The sequence below is a fragment of the Scylla paramamosain genome, unplaced genomic scaffold, assembly GCF_035594125.1.
Source record: "Scylla paramamosain isolate STU-SP2022 unplaced genomic scaffold, ASM3559412v1 Contig12, whole genome shotgun sequence".
Lineage (NCBI taxonomy): Eukaryota > Metazoa > Arthropoda > Malacostraca > Decapoda > Portunidae > Scylla > Scylla paramamosain.
This window is the reverse complement of record NW_026973677.1, coordinates 140,509-163,616: the sequence shown is the minus strand read 5'-3', so window position 1 is coordinate 163,616 and position 23,108 is coordinate 140,509. Positions and strand designations below refer to the sequence as shown.

The following is a 23,108-nucleotide window of genomic DNA, read 5'->3' as shown; positions in this document are numbered from 1 at the left end:
AGACTGGACCTGTGGAACAATTATATAAGGAAGAGGAACAAATTTCTTAAAACTCGCAGAGATGAGCAGAAAAATTTTGAAAAGAATGTTGTGGAGAAATGTAAAGACCAACCAAAATTATTTTATAAATTCATTAATGGAAAATTAAAGAGTAAAGATGAAATAAGGACAGTAGAAGCTGGAGAAGAGACAGTGGATAACCCAGAAGAGGTAGCTGAAGTGTTTAACAGATACTTCCACTCTGTGTCTAGTAAGGAAAATGATTTCAGAGATGAGAGGACAGCATTAGAAAAAGGGACCGACCTAAAGGAGATTAAACCATCAGTAGATGAAGTAAAGAATATGTTGGAAGACCTGGATGTAAGGAAAGCAATGGGTCCTGATGGTGTCTCCAGTTGGATTTTAAAAGAGTGTAGCTCACAATTAGTCTCAGCGTTGCACAATATAATTAGCACCACCCTGGTAAAAGGTAGAGTACCCATAGATTGGAAATGGGCAGATATTACCCCAATCCACAAGACTGGAAGTAAAGAAGATCCATTAAATTATAGACCAGTATCGCTCACAAATGTGATGGCGAAGATTTGTGAAAAGATTATCAAGAACAGATGGGTGAAATACCTAGAAGACAACAAGGTGATAACAGAGAAACAGTTTGGTTTCAGAAAAGGAAGATCTTGTGTTACAAATTTGATAAGTTTCTACTCAAGAGTATTAGATATAGTGCCAGAGAGAGTTGGATGGGCCGACTGCATATACTTAGATCTGAGAAAAGCATTCCATAAAGTTCCACACAGAAGACTAATATGGAAATTGGAAAAAACTGGAGGACTCAGTGGATCACTGTTAAAGTGGATGACTGACTTTTTGACAAACAGAGAAATGAGGACAGTAATTAAAGGCAGCAGGTCGAACTGGAGAACAGTAACGAGTGGCTATTTTGTTCACAGTTTATGTAAACGATGTGACAGAAGGTGTAGAAAGTTACATGAACATTTTCACTCATGATGCTAAGATTATGAGGAAAGTAACAAATGAAGAGGATTGCAATGCTTTAAATCAGGACTTAATTAAGATTAATGAAGGGTTAATGAGGTGGAACATGGAGTTTAATGCTAAAAAATGTAGTGTGATGAGGTTTGGAAAAAGTGTGAAAAGACCAGTTGGCAACTATTACTTAGGGAATGAGGAAATCTCTATAAGATCAGAAGAAAAAGACCTAGGAGTAATTATTACTGATAATTTATCATTTGGGAAGCACATAAACAAAAATTATAGGAGAAACATATAAACTGCTGAAAAACATCAAGATAGCATTCTCCTATATTGATGAAGATATGATAAAAAACTGATAACAACGATGATACGTCCGAGATTGGAGTACACAGCATCAGTGTGGTTGAAGTTTGAAAAAGGATACAAGAAAGTTAGAAAGAATCCAGAGCTGCAGCTAAAATCCCTGCAAGTTTAAGAGAGTATAGTTATGAGGAAAGGTTGAAGAGGTTGGGCCTGACTACACTAGAAAAAAAGAGGGAAAGAGGTGATTTGATAGCTATATATATAGAATACTGGAAAGGATGGAAAAGTCGGACAGAGAAGACCTCTTGATACCAGATACTAGAGACACAAGAGGACATGGAAGGAGACTGAATAGGAGTGTTTGCAGAAGAGACATCAAGAAACATAGCTTCCCACACAGAAGTATTAGTGTGGAATGAACTTAAGGATGAGACTGTATGTGCAAAGACAATTCATAAATTTAAAGAAAATCTAGATAAAAGTCGATATGGAGACGGGACGGCACGAGCTTAGTGTGGCTCTTGTCCTGTATTTCACAACTAGGTAAATACAACTAGGTAAACACACACACACACACACACACACACACACACACACACAAGGACTGAATGAATACAGAGATGGGATAAGGAATGTAGCCCAGCCCCTGTTTATCACAAGTAGAAAAACAAAGGTGAGAGAGGCAAGAAATGTACATAAACTGATGGATGAATAAAGGAGACAGAACCAGAGGTGTGTAGCTTAGTCCCTGTATACTACAACTACACACACACCTCTGTATCCAGCACAGTAAAGGACAGCTGCATTTCAAACACTGTGTACTGCACCACACTGCTGGACATACCACTCAGCACCAATGCACTGGATGGCTTGGCATACTCAGTCACTGCCAGGCTCTCCTTGATCTTCTCTGCCACCTCCTTCTCCTGCTGCTTGTAGAACAGCTTGGCATCCAGAATGACAACACTGCCTTCCTCCTCTGTGGCCTTTGGAAGGGCTTCCTTGGGTGGTGGCTCGATGGGGTCACTCACCTGAGGAAGAGAGGTGGGTATTGGAGGAACACACTACCTCTGTTAATGGTTCAGCTGATGACAAAGTGCAGGAGGACATGATTCAAGGCAGTAAAGGGGCAGAGAACAGTGTTATTTTACCAAAAGGAGTTACAGGAGTGAGAGATGACTCAAGGCAGTAAAGAGACAGAGTAGTGTTTGCCTTAAGAGGAAGCATTGGAGGAAGAGACAACATAAGATCACAAAGGAACAGAGAGCAGAGATTCACTTTACCAAGAGAGAGAGGCACAGTTGCTACATGATCCATCCTGGAATCTATTGACGGCCTTCTCCAGACTCTGCACCAGCTTCTTGTAGGGAATCACCTCCCCACCAATTGCTCCCTCCTCCTCCTCGCCATTCAGGCTTGTAGTGTGAGCGCTGGCCACTTCAGCCTAAGTAAATTTAAGTTGTATTCTTAAACATTTTGTTCTCTTTAGTAATTATTTTCAGATATAATGAATAGTAAGAATCTCATAGGCAACTTTCCCATTCATTTGGCACAGTCCTTGTTAAACTACCACTATCTATCTATCTATATACCAGGCTGGCAATCTCACACAGGATGGCCCACACAAAGCACCACACACTCCTGCACACATCACTCACACTCTTAGCTCCGTTGGCTCCTAGCGTAATGGGACAGTCTTGTGGACCACCCTGCTACATCCCAAGAGCTTAGGCACACCACAGCTGTCCACATACTTCCACAGCAAAGCCTCACAGCATAAACTGGTTTAATCCTGCCCTTTCATGGTGAGATCATTCCCTATCATAAGTGTCATAAAAATTACCTTGAAAACTCAGATAAATTCCATTAGATCTCCAATTAGTTGAAACTCCCAAACATTTGAGAATAAGTCTTGCATGTTGAGCTCCTACTAGTAAGGGAGACCAGGCAGCCCAGACAGCCACACCAAACACAGCCACACCCAACATAGCCACAAACAACATGGTCACACATAACACACAGACCAACACTGCCATGCACAACACACAGATCACAACAAAGCCAGACTCAACACAGCCACACTGAACACAGCTGCACCCACCACAGTCAGACTCAACACAGACCAGACCCAACATGCATCCTCACTGTGCCCACCTCCAGCCTTCCCTGCTGTCTCTTGGAGAGCTCCTGCATAACACTGATGACCCTGATGTTGTCTGGGGATAGCTCAAACAGGCTGGCCAGATTCAACACCACGTTCTGCTCATAAAACTCATCTTCCTTCACCATGAGGCCACTGGTGAGGGTGATCAAGGGTGTGGTCTTGATGTCAAGGATGTGGCCTTCACACAGCACCACATGGACCAACTTAGCACTGCGCTGGAAGAAGCTGGTCCCATTGCCTGCAGGGGAGGGTCTGGGTGAGCTGGAGAGGTGGCAACAGAGACAGGCATGGCATAATAGTGTTTCCCTTGCCTAAAACTATCAGGGAGAGCTATGACAAAACTAACAGGGAGAGACATGACAAGACTGACAGGGAGGCCTGACAAAACTGACATGGAGAGACATGACAAGACTGAGAGGGAGGCATGACAAAACTGACAGGGAGGCACAACAAAACTGACATGGGGACATGACAAAATTGAGAAAGGCATAACAAAACTGACAGTGAGAGGCATGACAAAACTAAACAGATAGGGAGGCATGACAAAACTGACAGGGAGAGGCAAGGCTGAGTGGTTGTTCTGTTACCAGCAGGAAGAGACAAGGCAGAGCAGTTGGTCCTTTGCCCCAAACTGACAGGGCAAAGTACAGAGCTCCAGTGCCTCAAACAACACAAAACAACACACAGCCATTCCTTATATTCCCTACACAACACAACACACAGTCATTCCTTACATTCCAAACACAACACAACACAACACAACACAGCACACAGCCATCCCTTACATTGTCCAACATGGGAAGGAAAGCCTGAGGATGGGTGGGGTTCTCAGGCAACAGCTTGTAGCCGGCTGCAGAGGTGTTGAGGTTGGCTGGGGGAACAAAGACACCATCCACATAGGTGTCATAACGCTGAGGCTTTGGGAAGATGAGCAGGACAACAGCCTCAGAGGATGGACTGTGTGGCAGGTGCAGACGCAGCACCTGAAGATGTGATGTGAGTGGAGGGTCAGTGTGGTGAGGTTAGGTTAGAGATGCAGCTCCTGAAATAATAATTGATTGGGTTAGGTTAGATTAGGTTGGCTTAGTGTTGGGTGAGATTGTGCTAGGTTGTGAGGTTAGGCTGGGTTAAATGATGTTAGGTTATGCGTCAAAAAGATTGGTGTAAATTGCCTGCTGTTTATCTCCAATTACTATTATTATTATACCACTGAAAATTACTACAACTACTATTACCATAGCTACAGTCACTGTCTACTATTACTACTACCACCATTACAACCACTACAACACCATTACAAGCACCACAGCAGTACCTGAAGGGGCATGCTGGTCATGGCCATCTCATATGTCATCCCTGTTGCCACAACAGAGAAGAAGGTTGAGATTTGCTCCTGATACATGTAGCCAGCACACCAGCCTCTGTCCATCTGTCCATTGAGGAGGTCCACGTACCCACTAGGGCCTGGAGGAGGAGGAGGAGGAGGAGGAGGAGGAGGAGGAGGCATTAGTAACACTCACAAAAAATCCCATGTGGAACTGACAATCTGGTAAATAGATTTATAAGGACAAGATAAAAAAAAGTGGCTTGTGTTGGCAATGAGGGTGATGGGGGAGAGGCGCTGCACCTCAGTGTCTGTGTCCATGCTCTCAATGATCATGAGGCGGTGATGCAGTGAGAGGCACTTCCATGCCTGCCATGATGGAACCACAACACAGGAAGCATCATGGACAATGCCTGTGGGATGAGACAAAAGGAGAGTACGGGGAGTGGTAAGGGATCTCAAACAACAACAGGTCTTTAATTTTTTAACTGCCTGATTTGGGTGCAGTGTGTGTGTGTGTGTGTGTGTGTGTGTGTGTGTGTGTGTGTGTGTGTGTGTGTGTGTGTGTGTGTGTGTGTGTGTGTGTGTGTGTGCGCACAAGTGTGTGTTGCAGAGCTGTGTGTATATCTGACACACACACACACACACACACACACACACACACACACACACACACACACACACACACACACACACACACACACACAAAGTTTGCAATGTAGGTACAAGCAGAAGAGGTAATTAGTGGGTCTTGGAGGTTGTCTAGAGATGAAGAATATAAAAATGTATGGATAAACAGGGATATGGATGAGATTGAAAGGTTGAAGCAAAAGGAGCTGATAAATGAGGCTAAACAAAAAGACAAACAACAAAAAGAGAAGTTTTTCTGAAGAGTAAGAGACATGAGAATAAAGAAATGGTACATCAAACAGTATGTTATACTAATGTAAATGGATTAATGTCAACAAAGATGGAATTAAATGAGTTATTAAACAGAACCGCACCGGATGTTGCTGTATTATGTGAGACAAAATGGAAAAATGAATGGGGAGCTCCTGACACTGGTAAATATGATTTATGGATGAAAAACAGAAGTGACAAGGGAGGAGGGGGGAGTGATCATTCTGATTAAAAAGTGTGTTGAAGTGGAGAGGGTAATAAAAAGTGAAGACAAGTCTGAAATTCTACAAGTGATGATTAGAAGTGGAAAAGAAAGGATAATGAATTATGTAGGAGTGTATGTGCCACCTGTGACCAATGCTTGGCAAAAAGAAGAGCACGAAGAGATGTTGGTAGATGTGTTAAAAGGTCTTGAAAAGATAGTGATGGAAAGTAGTGATATAGTTATTGTTGGTGATTTTAACTGTAAGGAGATAAAGTGGGAAACACTGACAACTACTAGAAGTAAGACCTCTTGGAGTAATAGACTGTTAACCTGAACAGTGGAAAACTTGATGACTCAGTGGATAGACTGTGATATAAGATTTAGTGGAAGAGATAAACCATCAAGACTTGATTTAGTGTTTACCAAGGACATGGAAATTATTGAAACAATACACTATGATAGCCCTCTAGGTAAAAGTGATCACATGTTGATGGAATTTAATTTGAAAAATGAAAATGTAATCACTGATGAAAATTATAAGGTAAGAAGATTTAAATATAGTAAAGATGATTTTGAAAAATTAAGAAAGTAGTTTGTTGCCATGGGCTGGAAAGACTTTGAAGATGTAGATGTTCCAGAAAATGAGATGAATTTATAAGGAAATATAATTCTGCTGTGGAGAAATTTGTACCTAAAGGAGGAGTGAGATGTAGAAAGGGTAAAGAATGGTTCAATACATAATGCAAAGAAACTACAAATTGTAAATCAAATGGTTGGAATAGATGGAAGAAGAGGAAAACTGAGAGCAGATGGGAGGAATATATTGATGCTAGAAACAAGTACATTGAGATAATAAGAATGGAGAGAAGAAACTATAAAAGAGATATAAAAGATAAGTGTATAAATGAACCCAAACAGGACATGGTGGAGGTTATGAACAATAGTTTCAGATTGTTATTTACTGTGGAAGGGGAGTTTGATGCTGGAAGGGATAAGTTGGTGAGATATATACTGAGTGCAGTCCCAGTCAGTTATGAGGAAATACTTAAGATGATGGAAGAACTTGAAGTAATTAAAGCATCTGATCCAGATGGAGTACCAAACAAGATATTGAAGGAATGTACAGAACAACTGCCTGATAAAATTCACAGTCTAGTGATGACATCACTATCACAGGGAAGAGAACCAAAAGACTGGAAAAGAACAAATATTGTACCAACATACAAAAGAGGAAATAAGGAAAATACACTAAAATATAGACCAGTGTCCTTGAATAGTGTTTTTTTTTTTTTTTATGTAGGAGGGACACTGGCCAAGGGCAACAAAAATCCAATAAAAAAAAAAAAAAAGCCCACCGAGATGCCAGTCCCAGAAAAGTAAAAAAAATTGAAGGATAAGTGTCTTGAAACCTCCCTCTTGAAGGAATTCAATTCATAGGAAGGTGGAAATACAGAAGCAGACAGGGAGTTCCAGAGTTTACCAAAGAAAGGGATCAATAATTGAGTATACTGGTTAACTCTTGCATTAGAGAGGTGGACAGAATAGGGGTGAGAGAAAGAAGACTCTTCTGCAGCAAGGCTGTGGGAGGAGGGGAGGCATGCAGTTAGCAAGATCAGAAAAGCAGTTAGCATGAAAATAGTGGTAGAAGACAGCTAGAGATGCAACATTGCGGCGATGAGAAAGGCTGAAGACAGTCAGTTAGAGGAGAGGAGTTGATGAGACGAAAACTTTTTTATTCCACCCTGTCTAGAAGAGCGGCATGAGTGGAACCTCCCCAGACATGTGAAGCATACTCCATACATGGACGGATAAGGCCCATGTACAGAGTTAGCAGCTGAGGGGATGAGAAAAACTGGCAGAGACATCTCAGAACACCTAACTTCATAGAAGCTGTTTTAGCTAGAGATGAGATGTGAAGTTTCCAGTTCAGATTATAAGTAAAGGACAGACCGAGGATGTTCAGTGTAGAAGAGGGGGACAGTTGAGTGTCACTGAAGAAGAGGGGATAGCTGTCTGGAAGGTAGTGTTGAGTTGATAGATGGAGGAATTGAGTTTTTGAGGCATTGAACAATACCAAGTTTGCTCTGCCCCAATCAGAAATTTTAGAAAGATCAGAAGTCAGGCGTTCTGTGGCTTCCCTGCATGAAATGTTTACCTCCTGAAGGGTTGGACATCTATAAAAAGACATGGAAAAGTGCAGGGTGGTATCATCAGTGTAGGAGTGGATAGGGTAGGAAATTTGATTTACAAGGTCATTGATGAATAATAAAAAGAGAGTGGGTGACAGGACAGAACCCTGAGGAACACCACTGTTAATAGATTTAGGAGAAGAACAGTGACCGTCTACCACAGCAGCAATAGAACGGTCAAAAAGGAAACTTGAGAGAAAGATAGAAGCCATAGGGGGGTAATTTGGAAATCAAGACTTTGTGCCAGACTCTATCAGGAGCTTTTGATATGTCCAAGGCAACAACAAAAGTTTCACCAAAATCTCTAAAAGAGGATGACCAAGACTCAGTAAGGAAAGCCAGAGGATCACCAGTAGAGCGGCTTTGACGGAACCCATACTGGCAATCAGATAGAAGTTTGTGAAGTGACAGATGTTTAAGTATCTTCCTGTTGAGGATAGATTAAAAAACTTTAGATAGGCAGGAAATTAAAGCAATAGGACAGTAGTTTGAGGGATTAGAACAGTCGCCCTTTTTAGGAACATGCTGAATGTAGGCAAACTTTCAGCAAGAAGGAAAGGTAGATGTTCACAGACAGTGCTGAAAGAGTTTGACTAGGCAAGGTGCAAGCACGGAGGCACAGTTTCGGAGAACAATAGGAGGTACCCCATCAGGTCCATAAGCCTTTCAAGGGTTTAGGCCAGCAAGGGCATGGAAAACATCATTGTGAAGAATTTTAATAGGTAGCATGAAGTAGTTAGAGGGTGGAGGAGAGGGAGGAACAAGCCCAGAATCATTCAAGGTAGAGTTTTTAGCAAAGGTTTGAGCAAAGAGTTCAGCTTTAGAAATAGATGTGATGGTAGTGGTGCTATCTGGTTGAAATAAAGGAGGGAAAGAAGAAGAAGAAGCAAAGTTATTGAAGATATTTTTGGCTAGATGCCAGGAGATATTTTTGGCTAGATGTCAGAGAGTCATGAGGGCAGTTAGATCTTGAAAGATTTTGACACTTTCTATTAATGAAGGAGTTTTTGACTAGACGGAAAACAGACTTGGCATGGTTCCGGACAGAAATATAAAGTGCATGAGATTCTGGTGATGGAAGGCCTAAGTATCTTTTGTGGGCCACCTCTCTATCATGTATAGCACGAGAACAAGCTGTGTTCAACCAAGGTTTGGAAGTTTAGTCCGAGAAAAAGAGAGAGGAATGAATGTATGCCTCCATGCCAGACACTATCACCTCTGTTATGCATTCAGCACACAAAGACGGGTCTCTGACACAGAAGCAGTAGTCATTCCAAGGAAAATCAGCAAAATACCTCCTCAGGTCCCCCCAACTAGCAGAGGCAAAATGCCAGAGGCACCTTTGCTTAGGGGGATGCTGAGGAGGGATTGGAGTGATAGGACAAGATACAGATATGAGACTGTGATCGGAGGAGCTCAATGGAATAGAGAGGGTGACAGCATAAACAGAAGGATTAGAGGTCAGGAAGAAGTCAAGAATGTTGGGCATATCTCCAAGACGGTCAGAAATACAAGTAGGGTGTTGCACCAATTGCTCTAGGTCGTGGAGCATAGCAAAGTTGAAGGCCAGTTCACCAGGATGGTCAGTGAAGGGAGAGGAAAGCCAAAGCTGGTGGTGAACACTGAAGTCTCCAAGAATGGAGATCTCTGCAAAAAGGGAAGAGTATCAGAATGTGCTCCACTTTGGAAGTTAAGTAGTCAAAGAATTTCTTATAATCAGAGGAGTTAGGTGAGAGATATACAGCACAGATAAATTTAGTTTGAGAGTGACTCTGTAGTCGTAGCCAGATAGCGGAAAACTCGGAAGATTCAAGAGCATGAACATGAGAGCAGGTTAAATTGTTGCGCACATAAATGCAACATCCAGCTTTGGATTGAAAATGAGGATAGAGAAAGTAGGAGGGAACAGAAAAAGGGCTACTGTCAGTTGCCTCAGGCACCTGAGTTTCAGTGAGGAAAAGAAGATGATGTTTAGAAGAGGAGAGGTGGTGTTCTACAGACTGAAAATTAGATCTTAGATCACAAATGTTGCAGAAGTAAATGAAGAAAAAATTGAGGGGGTGTCAAGATACTTAGGGGCGTCATCAGCAGAGCAGTCCAACCAGGGGACATTTGTGGTCCCCTCCCCAGATGAGGACTCCAAAGCTGGTGTAGGAGTTGCCATAAATTTTGAAATTTTGAGTGAAGGTTGTGTGTGTTATTAGGTGCTTGTAGTTTTGTGTGGAGGAAGAGAGTTGTCTTTAGAGGGCAGGCTGTGACTGCCCCCTTGTGTTGTGAGACACAAAAGGAAAAGTTCAGTGAGATCACAGCTAGGTTTAATGATAAGTTCACAGTACCCCCTGATCCAGTGCTTTAGACCTCACTGGGAGTAATTATTGTTTTAGCAGGTGTCTACTGCCTCCTCCTGAAGGAAAATTATGTGAAAGAACAATAAAGGAAAGATGGATGGAACACCTGGAAAAAGATGAAGTTTTAGTAAATTGTCAATTTGGATTTAAAAGGGGAAGATCATGCTCCATAAACTTACTGTCCTTTCATTCAAGGATAGTTAATATTGTGCAGGAGAGAGACGGATGGGTGGATGGTGTCTACTTAGACTTGAAGAAAGCAAAGTACATCCCAAAGATTGCTAAGGAAGATTAAAAAATTATGGAAAATTTGGAGGAAGACAGCTGGCGTGAATGGAGGATTATCTGGATGATAGAGAGATGAGAACTGTAATACAAGAACAGAATTCATCTTGGCTAAAAGTAACTAGTGGTGTCCCACAGGGGTCAGTTTTAGGACCGATAAAGTTTGTAATATATGTGAACGACATAAATGAAGAAACAGATAGTTATATGAACTTATTTGCAGATGATGCTAAACTGATGAGAAGGATAGATAATGTAAATGACTGTATGGTACTGCAAGATGATTTAAATAAGATAAATAGATGGAGTAAATCTTGGCAAATGGAATTCCATTTGAGTAAATGCAAAGTAATGGAGTTTGGTAAGAGTAAGAAAAGAATACAATATTATTATGATATGGATGGTGTGAAGTTAAAGTCAAAAGAGGAAGTAGATTTGGGAGTAACAGTTACTGAAAATTTGACACATTGATAAAATTACTGGAGACAGTGAAATTGTTAAAAAGAATAAGAATGGCACTCATATTTGGAAGAAGAAATGATAAAAAGTTGTTGATTTCCATGATAAGACTAAGATTGGAATATGCAGCAGTGGTGTGGTCTCATCATACAAAGGGGAATATTATAAAATTAGAAAAAGCAAAAAGAGCAATCACTAAGATGGTTTCAGAGTTGAGTAAATTGACCTATGAAGAGAGATTAAGTATGTTGGAAATTCCTACCCTTGAAAATAGGAGAGAGAGAGAGATTTAATAAACATCTATAGAATGATAAATGGTATGGAAAATGTGAAGAAAGAAGGTTTTTATAAATTTAGACACACAGAGTACAAGGGGTCACAGCAAGAAGTTGAAGAAAGTTAACTGTAGAAGAGACATTAAGAAGTATAGTTTTCCTCACTGAAATGAGAACAAATGGAATGAACTCAGTGAAGACGTTGTCAATGCCGAAACTGTCAGTGCTTTTAAAACCAAACTGATAGATATAGAGACGCTGTACTATGAGATTACTCCCCTCCCGTACACCACAACTAGATACACACAACTAGGTAAATACACACACACACACACACACACACACACACACACACACACACACACACACACACACACACATGGAAGTGAGAGAGAGAGAGAGAGAGAGAGAGAGAGAGAGAGAGAGAGAGAGAGAGAGAGAGAGAGAGAGAGAGAGAGAGAGAGAGAGAGAGAGAGAGAGAGAGAGAGAGAGAGAGAGAGAGAGTGTGGGCTCGCTCACTCTGAGTTCCCAAACATCATTTCAAGACATATGGGTGCATAATACAGGCTGCCAAGATTAAAAAGAGCCTTCATATCATATGATGTAAGTCACAGTTACATGCTGTTCATCATATGATAAATGTTGCAGTTTATGGGTTAAGGACATTAACCTAACATAACCAGACCTAAACCTTAATAGAAAAAATAAAGAGTCCAAGGTGTGGTTTGCAGACCTCCTCTTCCTCATCCTCAAAGGGTACTGGTGCCATCGATTGTTCAGCACTCAACTAATTTTGGCAAAACACTGTGCAATCTTAAGAACTGTATGCCTTGCTTATGGAACTGCATGATAAAATCCAAGTATTTAAATTTGTGTGCACTGCACTCAGTTGCCATTGTGACACTGAGTACCCTTGTGGGTAACTAGCTGACACTGTGGCTGCAACATATACACATGGTGACTGGCTGAAAATAAATGATGCATTGCCTGGAAGTAAGTGACATTTAACGACATTCTAATGTCATTAAAAGTACAGTTCTCATTTGCTGAACAAAAGAGATGCAAGAGAGCATGCATCATTACATACTGGAAACAAACATACGAACACATGCATCACACTATATCTCTCCAAGTAAACCCTGTCAGCATGGACTTACAATTTGTGACGCAGTGTACGATGGATCACGTCACTAATGTAACCGTGAGTGACCCTAAAACAACCCTCACACCCATATTGTACAGTATGTATTCATCACCAATATCCACATAATTTAGCTGCTTCATGAGGAGCTGCTATAGCTAAGATTATTTAATGTCATTATCTCCTTTTGAAAAAGCATAATATTTTGAGCAGTAAAAAAATTTATCTCAGTCTGAAAAATTATCATGATCAACATGTTTACCAAGAAGTGGCCCCAAAAAACAGGTATACACTGTCACTCTATTGCAGTGTCTTGCATTGGCTAATGATCATAGGGGCCTTCCTGGGGAGGGAGTGGGAAGATGGCTAATGTGGGAAAGGAAGGGGTAAAAGAGAGGGCTGAGGCTCACCTGCGCTGATGTTGCTTGGTCAACTTCACATAAGGGTCATTTAGCTGTCTCGTCAACCAGTCCTGTGAGCTTTTACTTTTTCCTCTCAGATTTTTAGGCACAGTCTTGTAAGCAGCACATGATTTACAAGAGTAACAGCTGCCCTGTACAGTGGCAGTGTGTCTTGAAGCCATCACTCCCACTACCCTGTTGTGTTCTTGTTCTTGTTGGGGATTTGAGGGGCTGTGCAGGCTGTGGTGCCACAACCTCTAGAGGCCTGGAGGTGCTGGCAGCAGGAAAGTTATCCAGTTATATTCTGGTGAGCTGCTGGAGGAAGACCCTGGTATGCTTAAGTGTCTTGAAAGCCAAGCTGGGGTCTTGGAAACCACCCAAGAGGTCTGCTAGTGATGGCCTGTGGATGTGGAGTAATAACACTGAGTGGAGAAGAGCAGTGTGGTGGGAGAGGTGGTGAGAAGGACTGGGTGGGAACTGGCTCCAGAATGCATGTTGCAAATGTTTAAAATATGTATGCAATCATTAACATTATTTTGGAAGTCTTGCAAATGATATCTACGAATGAGCAAAATATTGTTTTTGATGACATAAAACGCACCTTTTTTCTCCCCCAAAAAAGTCTCAGAAAATGAGCCTGCATCTTATAAGACCAAGGTTCAGCTTTGGGACAGTGGCCAGTGGTAAGTCTGTGGCAACAGTGGCCCTTAGATTAAATCCCAAACATCTTCACATACATAAACAAAGTGATGATCAATTCTATACCACAAAAACAACTCTTTTTTACAAGATAACAATGCATAACAGTCATACTTACTAGTAATTCACATAAAATAACACCAGTCAAGAAGAAATTAGGTGATGACTCTTACATTTCATGTACCAAAACAAACTTGCAGTTGGTTGCAAACCAAACCTGGTGACAGCTGCAGGATTCACTGCGTTTCTTAGTATGATGCCATTATTCCTTGAGGTAAGACACACCTCCATACAACTGGAATTGTACCTATCTTTTAAGATTCTTACCTTTCATACATGTTCAACAAAACTTGAAGCTAATGAGAAACTATTGCATTCTTAAAAAATAGCTTACTACCTAACAAAATAAAAGATTTTATAAGTGAAGAGAGTATCATGAAGTAGGGCGACTCATGGTGATGGTTTGTACTGAATATTTCAAATAAAAATACATTGTAGAGAATAAGGTGAATCTGTTTTCACACATCCTTATGCTTTGAAAATGTACTAAAATATACAACTAGGATCATGTGTAGAATGATGATAAAAAAATGTGATGTACAAACTTTATTACAATCTGGCCTCTGACAATGTCACTGTCTATGCCACATTTGTTTACATCTCACAGCAGGATTAGTCTAAGTACTAGTGTTGGTAGGTCCTAGCAAATATTAAGGTTTTTTAAATGTAAAATATTGAGATCTAATAAGGATCTGAATACATATAAGAGGGCTTCAAATGTCAGGTGAAACCCTTCACTTCATATTCAGAGCTTAAACCTGTTTACTTACCTTTTTTTTTTTTTTTTTATGCCTGCCCAAACTGAGGTGCGTCTTATTGAGTGCATGTGTCTTATAAGCCATTAATTATGGTATAATGAAATACGAATAAGAGTCTGCATCCAGCATTTGAAGAAACTGCATAAACAATATAAAAATATTTCATTCATGCTGGCTAATATTAGGCACTGATTTAGTGTTGTCATAAGCTCAATAGTTTTTTGTACTCCAATTGGTATATATATATATATATATATATATATATATATATATATATATATATATATATATATATATATATATATATATATATATATATATATATATATATATTTATGCAAGCCCAGTGACACATCATGAGAGTTAAGACTGCTAAACAGAGAGGGAAACCTGTGACCATAGTCCTCATGAGTAAATAAAAAAAACTTATGTCCGTAGATATGCAAAATAACTTATTTGCTGATTGTACTACATGTAGCCCTTCATCTCTCAAATTATAATGCAATATTTTTCAGGCACCAAAGATTTTTCAAGGGGAGTGCATTAATGATGCATATATCGAGTTTGTCTAAATCTGAAATGTTTGAGGTGCATTTATCACATTTAAACCTAGTCAATTTCACATAAAGCAATGGCACATAAAGCAATGGCAATCAAGTGGAAAAGAGAAGCTCCAGTGGGGAATTATATGAAACAGACATTTTCTGATGTTGCTGTATCATATGCTTAATTGCCATACTTTTAAACCTTCTGCCAATGCTGGTGATCACCTGGCCAAACTGCACCAGACAATCAAGATAGTGGGGAAGTCCTTACTTTCAAAAATCCAAAGTTCACCAAGGTTGTCAATCAGCGGGGTGGGCAAGCATGAGTGGTCACCAATGCTTACATCTCATATTCCTGCCCAACTCAGCACATCACTGACAGAAAAAAATGTATGAGAAACACGAATTTGTTTACATCTGCTGCAGTCACCATGGCAACCAGCAAAGAAGTGACGGTTTGTTGGGCTACTCCTTTATCATTTTTTGATAAGGAAATCCTCATTAACATGGTAAAAGAGCATATTAATGTAATAAATAACAAGAACACAAAGTTTTATACAGTAAACAAGAAGGCAATGGAGTGGCTAAGAAGTTTTGTGATGAGTGGGCATCACAAGACTCACCAGCACGTGAGGAAAATGTGAAAAAACATCAGAAATGGATGTGAAACATTGTTTGACATTGTTTATGATGTTATATAATGCATGGCAATATGAACTGGGTGACATTGATGTCTGTGTGTGTGTGTGTGTGTGTGTGTGTGTGTGTGTGTGTGTGTGTGTGTGTGTGTGTGTGTGTGTGTGTGTGTGTGTGTGTGTATTTACCTAGTTGTATTGTACAGGGCACGAGCCAAAGTTCATTTTGTCCTGTCTCCATAACCATGCTTATTCAGTTTCTCTTTAAACATGTGTACACCGTTTGCCAAAACCACTTCTTTCTTCAAATCATTCCAGATTTCAAGAGTTCAATATGGGAAACTATTTCTTGATGTAGCTCAAACATCCACTCTTTATTTTATTCTCAAACAGATGAGGAACACTGCTTATGAAGTTATATAATGTATGACGTGAATAGGGTGATGTTGGTATCTGTGTGTGTGTGTGTGTGTGTGTGTGTGTGTGTGTGTGTGTGTGTGTGTGTGTGTGTGTGTGTGTGTGTGTGTGTGTGTGTGTGTGTGTGTGTGTGTGCGTGTGCATTGTACAGGGCACGAGCCAAAGTTTATTTTGTCCTGTCTCCATAACCATATTTATCCAGTTTCTCTTTAAACATGTGTACACTGTTTGCCACAACCACCTCTTCCTTCAAATCATTCCAGATTTCAATAGTTTGATACAGGAAGCTGCATTTCTTGGTGCCGCTCAAACATCCACTCTTCTTTATTTTCTTCCCATGTCCCCTCGCCCATCTCTCTCCCTCCTCCATCTGTGATAGCAAGTCAATTCTGTCTATTCTTTCTATATTGTTTACTAATTTGTACATTGTTATCAGGTCTCCTCTTACTCTTCTCTCTTGTAGCGTTGGTAATCACATCTCTTCAAGTCTTTCTTCATAGCTTAAGTCTTTCAGTTCTGGTACCATCTTTGTTGCTATCCTCTGTATTCTTTCCAGTTTCTGTATATCTTTTTTTCCTATTTGGAGCCCAAACTAACGCTGCGTGCTCCAATTTAGGTTATATCATTCTTGTTATAATTTTCTTCATTATTTCACTATCTAAATAGTTAAATGCCACCCTAATGTCTGTTAAAAAGCTGTATGTAGAGCCAAATATTATGTTTATGTGCCTTCTTTTTCTTCATGAATTTTTTGTTATTATTTCTCTTCCCATTTTGTAATTCAATGAAGATATCTTTTTACTTTTTCCTATTTCCAACACATGGCATTTTCTGGCATTGAATTCTAGTTTCCATCTTTGGCTCTATGTATGTATCTTGTCAATATCCTTTTGTAACTCCTTGCAGTCATTTTCATCCTTTACTATTTTCATTATTTTTGCATCATCAGCAAAAAGGTTTATATAACTATTTAGATCCTCTGTCATATCATTTACATATATTTGAAACATAATAGGTGCCAACACAGACCCTTGTGGTACCTCACTTGTCACTTTGCGCCAACTTGAATTAGTGTCTCTGATTACTGTTCTCAATTCCTTCCCTTGTCAATAATCTTCTGTCTATCTCAACATTGTTCCCTTTAGCCCTCCTTCATTCTCTGACTTCCACATAAGACTTTTGTGTGGAACTTTATCAAATGCTTTTTTAGAGATCCAGGTGTACTGCACAAACCCATCTATCCCTCTCTTGCACTCCATCTATTACTCTTGTATGGAAGCTCAGTAGATTTGTGACACAGGATATCCCTTTCCTGAATCCAAATTGCTTTTCTGTAATTATCTTTTCATCTTCTAAATACTGCACCCATCTGTCTTTAATTACTATTTCACAAAGCTTGCTTACAATACTTGTTAGTGACACTAGTCTGTAATTCAATGGTTCCATTTAACTTCCCTGTTTGTATATTGGGACTTTGTTAGCTCTTTTCCATTCCCTTGGTACTTTTCCTTCTCTCAACAAGCTGTTAATTATATCCCATATGGGTTTTTCCATTTGTTCTCTGCATTCTTTTAATATCCATCCATTTACTTGATCTGGTCCCACAGCTTTTCTAACATCCAGCTCTTCAGCAGTTTCTTGATTTGTTGTCTCTTTACTTGTATTTCCTGTATTCCCTCATTCTGTGATACCACTTTCAGTGCCACAAAATCAGTTTCCTTTGTAAATGTGGACTGAAAACTCTCATTCATTAGTTCACTCATCTCCTCAGTAGTTTCATAAATTCTTCCTTCTCTTCTTAACTTGTATATGTCATCCCTATGTTTCATTTTCCTGTTTATGTATCTGTAGAAGAGTTTGGGCTCTTCCTTGCATTTTCTTATTATCTCACTTTCAAAATTTCTTTCTTCTTCTTTTCTTATTATACCATATTCATTCCTTGCCTTTCTGTATTCTTCCCTAGTATTTGTGTTCAGTTGTCTCATCATTTCCTCCAAGCCCTGTCCTTTTTCCTTTTTGCTTCTACTCACCTGCCATTATACCATTCATGCTTCCAAATTTACACTTTATAACTTGGCACAAACTGTTGCACCCCCTCTCTATACTTACTCAAAAATATCTCATTTTTCTTGCACTACTTTACCTTTAAATAGTTCTTCCCAGTTAATTTCTCCATAAAATTTATTAAGTTCTGCAAAGTTTGCCTTAGAATAGTTCTGTCTCCCATTTCAAAATTGTTCATTCCTGTGCAACACTTTTTCCTCCTGTGGCATTATTTCTATTGTCACATGATCACTTCTTCCCAGTGGACTCAGACAATGTATACTTGGTCTACTTTCTGGGATTTTTTGTAAACACTAAGTCCAACTGTGATGGTTCTTCTTCTTTGTATCTTGTAAGTTCGTTCACCCACTGTCTCATTGTATTCACCATCATGGTAAGCATGGTATGCTGGTGATATCACCATGCACTTTTTCACGTCTTTTCGTAGACGTCCAACCCTTCAGGAAGAAAACAGTTCATGCAGGGAAGCCACACAACGCCTGACTTCTGATCTCTCAAAAATTTCTGATCGGAGTAAAGCAAACTTGGTATTGTTCAATGCCTCAAAAACTCAATTCCTCCATCTATCAACTCAACACAACCTTCCAGACAACTATCCCCTCTTCTTCAATGACACTCAACTGTCCCCCTCTTCTACACTGAACATCTTTACTTATATTCTGAACTGGAAACTTCACATCTCATCTCTAGCTAAAACATCTTCTATGAAGTTAGGTGTTCTGAGACATCTCCGTTATTTTTTCTCACCCTTCCAGCTACTAACTCTGTACAGGAGCCTTATCTGTCTATGTATGGAGTATGATTCACATGTCTGGGGGATTCCACTCATACTAGTCTTCTAGACAGGATGGAATCAAAAGCTTTTCATCTCATCAACTCTCTTCTGTCTTCAGCCTCTTTCTCATTGCTGCAATGTTGCATCTCTAGCTGTCTTCTACCACTATTTTCATGCTAATTACTCTTCTGATCGTGCTAACTGCACGTCTCCCCTCCTCCCATGGCCTCACTGCACAAGACTTGTTTCTCTCACCCCTGTTCTGTCCACCTCTCTAATGCAAGAGTTAACCAGTATTCTCAGTCAGTCACTCATCCCTTTCTCTGGTAAACTCTGGAACTCCCTGCCTGCTACTGTATTTCCACCTTCCTATGATTTGAACTCTTTCAAGAGGGAGGTTTCAAAACACATATCCGTCAATTCTTGACTACTACTTCTGACCCAATCCAGGTCTGGTATCACAGTGAGCTTTTTTTTTATTGGATTTTTGTTTCCCTTTGCCAGTGTCCCTCCTACATAAAAAAAATAAATAAGTAAATATATATGAAAAATAAGTTCACTCCATGACCCAACATTTTCTTTCACTTCCATCTTCTGCCAGTTCATTCCTTTAGTGTTGAAGCTGCCTACTAAAAGCACTTTGTTACTTTTCCTTATCATTTCCTGTGCTATTTCTTGTTTTTAGTTGTATAGTTTTATATCCATCAGTCTCCCATGCATTAGTTTTTGGTGGTATGTACATCACAGTAACTTTCCTTTTTTTCATTTCATTTGATCTTAATCACAACACTCAAAGTTTCTGCCATTCCATCGACATATTCCACTTCCTCAACAACAATATCCTCTTTTACCAATATCATTGTTCCTCTTCCTCCCTTTCCTTTTCTGTCTCTCCTCCATGCACTACAACCTTCCTTTGCAAATTCCAACTTTATTTCCTCTTAGTATAATTTCCATTAAATAAACCACATCTGGTTTATTGTTCTTTAGATAGCCTTTAAGTTCCATTTGGCTCAACACCAAACCATCTACATTAGTATACATAATCTTTAAACTTGTGCTTGGTGTGGTATCTTTGTGGCACCATTTCCTCACTTTCATGTCCACAACTTTCCAAGCAAATCTCCTCGCTTGTTCTTGTGTTCTCTCCTCATTTTTTGACTGGGCCTCTACTCTACTACTTTCCTCTACTTTACTCTTTCAGTTTACTTCTCTCTCCTTTATTCATATTTATTCATTCCTTCTACTTTTGCCAATTTTCTTGTTCTTTGCAAGACATATTTCACTGCTGTTTGTGCCATGAATCTTATTTTCATTGGTCTTGTTCCATTTTCATTGTATTTTCCAATCCTGTAAACCTCTTCAATTTGTTCAACTATCTCTTCTCCTTCCTCCGCTACTTCTGCTATAATTTCCTTAGTCTTTTTTGCCTCTTCTTTCTCTCTAGCTATTTTCATTAGTAAGTTCTTCTCCTTGACCCCAAATACCACCACAAACATCTTTGTACAATGTCTCTCACAAGATTACTTTTTTCCTTTATTATTTTAATCAATTGCTTTTCCATGTCCTTATTGTGTTCCTGTTGCTGTTGCCTTATGATCTTATCTATATTCACCTTTTGTTGTTGTTCTCTCTCTTCTTTCCAACTTTTGACTTCTGCTGTCACTGACTCTTTCACTTTCCAACCTTAATCTCTCTCTCTCTCTCTCTCTCTCTCTCTCTCTCTCTCTCTCTCTCTCTCTCTCTCTCTCTTGTAAAGCTTTCTTTAACTCCTCGTTCTCTTCCTTGAGTTTCTTGATTTCTTTATAGTACTTCTTGTTTAAGTTCACTATTATTGTCACCTCTTCTCTCAGTTCTTTGTTTTCTTTTTCTCTTTCCATCTTCCTCTTCTTCATCTCTATTATATCACTGGATATCTTTTTACATTGCCACCACCCACCTCTCTCTCGCTTCCTTCCATGTCTTTATTATTGCTAGTAAATTATGAATTTATCATATTTTCACATTTTCTTCAATTTTCCATATTTGTTTATTTGTATAAGCTACACTGAGGTCTTCTTCCTTGAAACCCTCAAAAATATTTGCTGTGTCCGCCACCATCTTCCTTCTTGGTATCACTGACAAGACAATGTTTACCCATACACTACTCTCCCATTCACCTTTTTGCTCACCTCCCAATTTACACTTCACTTCCCCTGCACTCACACATCACACAATTCCCTATTATAGAGACAGGACTCAAGCTCGGGCCCCCTGTACAACCAAAACTTAGGTAACTCCTTAGAGCTGCTGTGGATGTGTCCAATTAGCTGGGCAGCACAGTGTGTGTGTGTGTGTGTGTGTGTGTGTGTGTGTGTGTGTGTGTGTACTAACAATACAGGGTGTACCATGAATTAAGGTACATACCTTAGGATATGATAGTTCAACTAATCCTAAGTCAAAAATACTCTATACACACACATGCTGTTTGCTTTATTTTGTGAGAAATTAACCTGTAAGTTGTGTATTGTGGGAGTGGCTTCCCTGGGATCAGTCTCCTGATGATGGATAGGTGGTGGAGGCCCACAGGAATAGCCAGCAAGATCCCTTCACCTAACACCAATGGATTTCTTTCCTTTGGGGACTCATGAAATCCTTGGTGTACAAGAACAAATCAAGTTACAGAGAGGAGTTGATTCACAGCATTAAGGAAGCTGCAGAGCAGATAAGGAATGACAGGAGCAAAAAGATGCACTTTGGCTATCACTTGATTGACAAGGCTTGCCATTTAAATGTCAAGATCATAACTGTCAAAGGGGATGACATTTGCAGTGAACTGCCATGTGTGTTTTAAAAAGTGGCACTGAATAACTGCTGTATTGCTGTGTTACCTGCACATTTTCTTCACTGGCACATACAAAAATTTAATCTGTTATTTGCTATTTCCTGTAAGGATTTGACTGCATACAATGTACACAAAAATTTATCACTTAATGCTACACAGCATCACGCGAGTACGTAGCGAGCCAAGGAGGGGAGGAAGGAGGCGGAGGCACACCCAGGCAAGCAGCTCCCACAACTCACAACTTAGCTACACATTAATTTCTCACAAAATAAAACAAAACACAGCATATGTGTATAGAGTATTTTCAACTTAGAATTACTTGAACTATCACACCTAAAGTGTGTACCTAAACTTGCAGGACACCCTGTGAAAACTAAGAAAAACACAACAATCTACTGCTAAAACACAGGGCATTACAAGCTTAATTCCTATACAGTTATTTCCAGTAGTCAGGATAAAGTCAGGTTACACTGGTTTAGGTAACATAAGGTAAGACTAGATTCACATGCATACACGTGCAGGCACACTATATGTACACACCAGCATATGTGAGGAACTGGTACAGCCTGTCCACGTACCTTCCTATCTTGGTCACTTCAGACGCGCCTCTTCCGGTAATGCAGACAGTGACATTCATGGGGCTGACCAGCTTAGCCTTGGAGCGACAAGTAACCTTCTCCCTTGTCAGTGTGTCACAGAGCTCCAGGTTGTCGTCCACTATATCACAGGGGACGCCTCCAACAAAGGCCCTGTTATGAGAGTTAAGGATGTGAGGTAAGGCTACAGCTTGAAATGTGCGTTCCCCAATATCCCAGTGCCTTTTCTTTATTAACAGGCTCTAATAGTGTTTGGAGCTCCCCTGATTGGAGTGGTAATTTAAAAGGCTTTAATGGATGTTATCAGGGTTTTCAAGGGCATTTTCATGATTCAAGTAATGGTTTAATAAGGTTAGTAATAGTTTAACAGACTTTAATGGATGTTACCAGGGTTTTCAAGGGTGTTTTTATGATCAAGTAATGGTTTAATAATGCTAGTGACAGTTTAACAAGTTTCAGTGGATGTTGTCAGGGTTTGCAAGGATGTTTCTGTGATTCAAGTAATGGTTTAAAAGGGTTAATGATACTTTAACAGGTTTTAGCAGATGTTGTTATGGTTTGCAAGGGTGTTTTCATGATTCCAGTAACAGATTAAGGAAGAACAGTGATTAAAACTAAACTAAAAACTCCACAACACAACACATACTTGGTAAAAACATTCCCACTCTTAGCTTCACTGGAGACAAGATCAGTGTGGTCAAGCTTGCAGTGTTTGCTGTTGTGGAAACTACCATGAAGATCCAAA

General features: G+C 39.8%; 3 protein-coding genes across 7 annotated transcripts in view; all 3 read right to left on the bottom strand.

Moving 5' to 3' along the window:
• Positions 1-2,230, bottom strand: part of LOC135097132 (uncharacterized) — a 19,317-nt gene extending 17,087 nt beyond the window's left edge. For 3 of the 4 annotated variants that reach the window (XM_063998891.1, XM_063998892.1, XM_063998893.1), the window contains exon 1: positions 2,073-2,229. The gene's annotated coding sequence lies outside the window, so the exon portion shown is untranslated. Of the gene's footprint in view, positions 1-2,072 lie in introns of all 4 variants that reach the window. The other variant, XM_063998894.1, reaches the window with a different exon arrangement.
• On the bottom strand, positions 1,451-3,933 carry LOC135097111 (uncharacterized). Its single transcript, XM_063998869.1, has 5 exons — positions 3,924-3,933; positions 3,454-3,701; positions 2,597-2,743; positions 2,073-2,330; positions 1,451-1,459 (listed from the first exon to the last, which is right to left on the bottom strand). Exons 1-5 carry the CDS (start codon positions 3,931-3,933, stop codon positions 1,451-1,453), a joined length of 672 nt encoding a protein of 223 aa, XP_063854939.1.
• On the bottom strand, positions 3,750-23,108 carry LOC135097120 (uncharacterized). 2 transcript variants are annotated; one of them, XM_063998873.1, is made up of 7 exons: positions 23,010-23,108; positions 22,346-22,516; positions 15,324-15,427; positions 13,000-13,390; positions 5,091-5,200; positions 4,779-4,927; positions 3,750-4,446 (listed from the first exon to the last, which is right to left on the bottom strand). In XM_063998873.1, the coding sequence occupies exons 6-7, from the start codon at positions 4,890-4,892 to the stop codon at positions 4,126-4,128; spliced, it is 435 nt and encodes a 144-aa protein (XP_063854943.1). In that variant the 5' UTR covers positions 4,893-4,927; positions 5,091-5,200; positions 13,000-13,390; positions 15,324-15,427; positions 22,346-22,516; positions 23,010-23,108; the 3' UTR covers positions 3,750-4,125. The 2 variants fall into 2 exon arrangements, with proteins under 2 accessions (XP_063854943.1, XP_063854944.1); XM_063998874.1 differs by lacking the exons at positions 15,324-15,427; positions 22,346-22,516; positions 23,010-23,108 and having other exon boundaries at positions 13,000-13,771.